The 4849-nt window shown below is 42.0% G+C and overlaps 1 protein-coding gene across 1 annotated transcript; it reads right to left on the reverse strand.

Annotated features, from left to right (window-relative positions):
• Positions 1–1282: 1282 nt before the first annotated feature.
• LOC145397075 (SCAN domain-containing protein 3-like) lies at positions 1283–4493 on the reverse strand. Its single transcript, XM_080270283.1, has 4 exons — positions 4299–4493; positions 3994–4179; positions 1749–2374; positions 1283–1631 (listed from the first exon to the last, which is right to left on the reverse strand). The coding sequence occupies exons 1-4, from the start codon at positions 4491–4493 to the stop codon at positions 1283–1285; spliced, it is 1356 nt and encodes a 451-aa protein (XP_080126409.1).
• Between the last annotated feature and the right edge of the window lie 356 nt (positions 4494–4849).

The following is a 4849-nucleotide window of genomic DNA, read 5'->3' on the forward strand; positions in this document are numbered from 1 at the left end:
AGGTGTTAGGAGAACCACACTGAGGTGGTTTGGCCATGTGGAGAGAATGGAGAGTTAGAGTCTGACGAGGAGAGTGTATGTGAGTGAGGTGGAGAGGGAGAGAGGGAGGGGGAGGCCAGATGAAATGGAGGGATGGAGTGGAGAGGTACGGTATATGAGAGAGGAGTGTGTGAGTTGGGAGCAGGGCAGTGAAATGGCAGGTGACAGGGCTACATGGAGGCGATTTGTTTTTCGCCACCCCGTATGGGATTAAGGCGACTGGCAATAGATAGATAGACAGAGGTTCAGTCATGCTGGGTTGACGCTTTCTGCTGAAGGGACCATATTGATAAGCCGGTGGAACCTAGCTATCAAACATTCTCCTTCCTGGTCTGCATTACCATTTGTCCGAAGGATAGCTGTGTTATTTACTATGTTGGCATGAACTGATTTCCATTGATCAACTACTCAACTGCAAAATCGGACAACTCTAGAGTGAACTGTTATGTGAATGTGGTTGTTGTACTGAGTTGCATACTTGGACTATTGTGCACTAGTAATATTGAATGACATCATTGTTGTGAGAATGAGTATACTGTGTGTTAGTGGCATGTGTATTGAGTGAACTTGTTTTGTTTATTTGCATTATATTTATTAGCTGAATTTCCTTTTATTTCTTTGATATTGGATGAAATCAGAGAATATCAACTCGGCAGATTGTCACTGTTGCTATGAAACATTCAGTTCTTTGACATCCTGTAAACCATGCACCTCCACATGTCACCAGTTCGGCGCTAACACCCATCGTCCATTCTAGGGCTGTCTTATACAGGACTGGTGTATTAGTATTTGTGAGGGTGTTCTTACGGCATGCCTGCAGGTCTTATGGTAGATCAGGAAAGTTTGTTATTTAACGAAATTTTGTACTCGTATTCTGTTCCTTGCCGCAGCCGGGAATCGAACTTGCGTCCTATGGAACCTGAGACCACTTCTTTACCGACTCGACCACCGGCACCACCGTCTAGTCCTAGTAAATTGGCGATATTCAATTGTCCACCAAGTTCTCTCGTCTGTTCCTCTCTGTCCATCTACAGCAGTGGTTCTTAACCTTTTTACTACCACGTCCCCTCTAGGAGTTGGTCCTTCCCTCCACGTCCCCCTCATATCCTCAACCAACTTGATAACATTCCCTCCCAGATTTTAAAAACTGAAAAGAAATGGGTGTGTTTAGTCTTTTTATTGAGCATGAATTCTGTGTAAACAATATACCTAGCATAATTAATGAAGTTACATTCGTACAAATTTAATGAAATACTTGACACTGCATCTTAGCTACCAGTTCTTGAATGCGTGGTCGAATGCCAGAGAGTGCACAACGTAAGTCCCCTTCAACGTTCATCCGGTTTCTGTACTTGGTCTTGATGGCAATGAGGATGGAAGATGCAGCTTCACAAAGATACGTGGATCCAAACATTGTCAGAATCCGAAGTGCTTGATGTGAGATCAGAGAGTAAACAGGAAGGTACTTGACCCAGAACGTCTCAAGATCCAGTTCTTTGAAGTCTTTCTCAGCTGAGGAGTTGAACTTTAACTCAAGAAACTCTTCCTGCACTTCATCCGAAGCATCAGCTACTTCACACTGAAATGGGTTCCTGATGAATTTCCAGGCTTCATGCTTCTCATCTATATCTGAGAAGTATCTGATGAATTCTGCCTTCAAGTCAATCTGATGAGTGATTATTTATTTCTTTAACTCAGAATCAAGGTACCTGTCAATGAGAGCAGAATCCAAGTTACTACAACTGGCTTTATTTCCATCCTGAATTCGACATTTCCAGAGGTCGAGTTTGGCCATGAAGGCTCGAATGGTGTCGTGGTGCATGATGATGTTGATGTTTTTCCCTTGTAGTTTAAGGGTGATTGTATTCAGCGCTTCGAAGATGCCCACCAGGTAAGCTAGAGACAGCAGAAAGCGTTCAGACTGGAATTTGTCATGGAGATCAGCCTTCTGCTGCGATTCTAGAAATGTTGCTACTTCTCGTAGTTCATAAAGCCGTCCAACCATGTTTCCCTTTGAAAGCCATCGTGCGTTTGTGTGAAAAAGCAAGGCTTGATGTTCAGATTCCATAATCTCACACAGGAGTTTGAAGAGACGACTGTTTAAGGCTCCAGTTTTGTTAAAGTTGACTACCTTGATAGCCACTTTCAGGACATCCCTCATTTCAGCAGCAAGATTTCTGGATGCTAAGGCTTCACGATGAAGTATGCAGTGTGTACCAACAACAGATGGACTTCTTTCTTTCACCCTTGTTATGAATCCAGACTGCAGACCAAGCATGGCTGGAGCTCCATCAGTACACACCCCTACCAGCGAGTCCCAGGAGAGTTGATTTTCCTGAAAGAAGTTTGATACCACATGAATAATAGCTGCTGCTGTTGTACTAGTACATTAGAAGTGTATCTTGGGTGTGGCATTTGACTGGCCTGCAACCCGTGACGTACTCACGCGTTTCTTGTGTTAAAGAGGATAATGAATGGGTTACCAATTACTGGTTAAAACTGGCACGTATATACGTTGCATATATTTAGAAGACTATAGTATAAGTAACCATATGGACAGGTGTTTTCCATTAATGTCAAAGCTCATTTCGCTTATAGATAAACTTCAACTGAAATGATGATCAATGTGATATTAAGAGATTTTTGTATGAGAGACTGATCCAGTATGTGCTCACTCATCGTTAAAATACTCCCGTCTTACATTGTCAGATGGTGCAGCACACTCTTCATTAATGCTTTAAAACAACAACAACAAAACAGGTTTCCATAAAATATACAATGGCATTATCTATCTATATGACATACGCAAATGTGGTTACTGGCTAAAATATAATCCTTCCTTTCTCTCTCCTTTCCTGTGAAGTCATTCATTGCTGGAATCTCACTTCCATCTTCCACCCCCCTCCCTCCCGCCCTCCCATTGCCCCTCTCAGCATCCAGATCCTATTCTGCCCCCCATCCCTCTTTGACGCAGGGAGGTGAAGGTAGCAGTATCTGCTCTTCTTACATCATACCAACATAGTGGTTATCTGACTTAATGACCGTAAGGCGGAATATAAGCTGTTGTTATTGAGTCTCTTTTTCTGTCTCTCTCTTCCTGTCTGTCTGTCTGTCTGTCTGTCATGGCCACATTAACTTAAATTCACAGTCATTCCAACTGCAACCGGTCGGGGTGTGGGAATCTTAAGGGGAACCCCACCTGATGTAATGCTGTCACACCTTTTAGACCTGCAACGGCGAGGCGGCACCAAGGCCTCGGTCTTTGAGTTGTTTAATGGACCTGATGGTACATATATATATATATATATATATATATATATATATATATATATATATATATATATATATATATATATATATATATATACCGGTATATATTAGGGCGGGTCGAAAGGGAACTAACTTAGGGTTGCCAGGTTGAAACATAGTCAGAATGGTGCTCCTTTACAATGACAGTAACTCTACAAAAAACAATGATTCGATATATACGTGCCCATTCCAGCAACTTGGATCTAAAAATTGAGTTATTTCTCAAAAGAAATATAAAAGCAGATGTTATTTTCTCGGATGAACTAAAATGGAGTTTCTGTGTTAAATTTCAGTTTTAAAAATAAAAGTAACAGTTCAAATTAATGTATTCAAATCATATGAAAGTCATTATTTCATGAAAAAGAAAAAGAACAGTAGAAATGGCATGAACAGTTGAACAAATCAAAAGTCTAGTTTACTTTCACGCTTCAGGAACAAGCTGCGAGATCGCTTACATTGGATGAACATACCATGACGTGATTCATGCCCAAATACTTTACTTGTGGTGGATGTGACGTCCTTGACGCAGCTTTCCAGTCCTTGGGAATGGCAAGAATACACGTCCAGTAAGATGGGTTGACTTTCGTCCATTTGGCCAAGTCTGTTCTTCAGCAATGGAGGGACTGTGGCAGAAGAAAACCCCACCAGCTCAGTGTACTTCTTGGCATCCAAGTTTAAGATCAGTGCCGATTTTTCAAATATTCTAACTGAGGCTTGGTCATCAATCTCATTCATCTGTGTTTGTTTCATCAACTTGCCCGCCATCGAGCGTACGGCAACATCTTCATCAGCAACAGCCAACAACAGGATGTTCTCTAGGTACAGAAGTAGCTGTTATTGGCAAGCACAGGGTGAATGATCGCCTGATCCTGCAACTGCAGCTTTTGAAGGAGCTCCACCATGAAGAAGAAAATTTTGGCTCCATCATGACACTAGCTGTTGGCTTTCACCTTGAACCACACAGGAGCACAGTAGTTCACAGTGAATGAAACGAGACGTTTTAGGGTTGGTGATGGTTGCTCCTTTGACATGTAAAGTCGTAGTGTGTGATTAGCTTTCGTAAGCAACTTGGCATGATTTAGCTGTCCTGGTTGTGCAGATGGTCCCACACCTTCATTAGTATCTCTTGGCACTTGTGGAGGCATGGTGGCTCAGTGGTAGAGCATCAAGCTCGTAATCGAGGGAATGTGAGCTTGAGTCTCGCCCAGGACTGCCGTGCCGGGAGTGGTAGCACGCTCCTGTAACCTAACAGGGCTATATGATCCAATACAGGGTCTAGCTCGGGGGAACGCCATTTCTCCCATTTCTTGGCAATTGCACTGCCAAACATGCACGGTAAAGGTAGCCCTGATATATATATATATATATATATATATATATATATATATATATATATATATATATATATGTATACAAGTACCAGGTTTTCAAAGTTCGGCTTCGTTTGGAGGGGAAATAAAACAACGAGAACAATGTATTCTCCTATGTTATATTTTGCTTA

Source organism: Coenobita brevimanus, chromosome 40 (assembly GCF_032717465.1).
Source record: "Coenobita brevimanus isolate Jiangsu-jjx chromosome 40, ASM3271746v2, whole genome shotgun sequence".
NCBI lineage: Eukaryota > Metazoa > Arthropoda > Malacostraca > Decapoda > Coenobitidae > Coenobita > Coenobita brevimanus.

Excerpts from the sequence above, each read along its gene's own strand:
- LOC145397075 (XM_080270283.1), bottom strand. The coding sequence starts at position 4,493 with ATGCCTCCACAAGTGCCAAGAGATACTAATGAAGGTGTGGGACCATCT. Across the intron at positions 2,375-3,993 it reads CCAAGAAGTACACTGAGCTG|GAAAATCAACTCTCCTGGGA; the intron begins GTGGGGTTTTCT and ends AACTTCTTTCAG. Across the intron at positions 1,632-1,748 it reads GATTCTGCTCTCATTGACAG|GAACCCATTTCAGTGTGAAG; the intron begins GTACCTTGATTC and ends GAAATTCATCAG.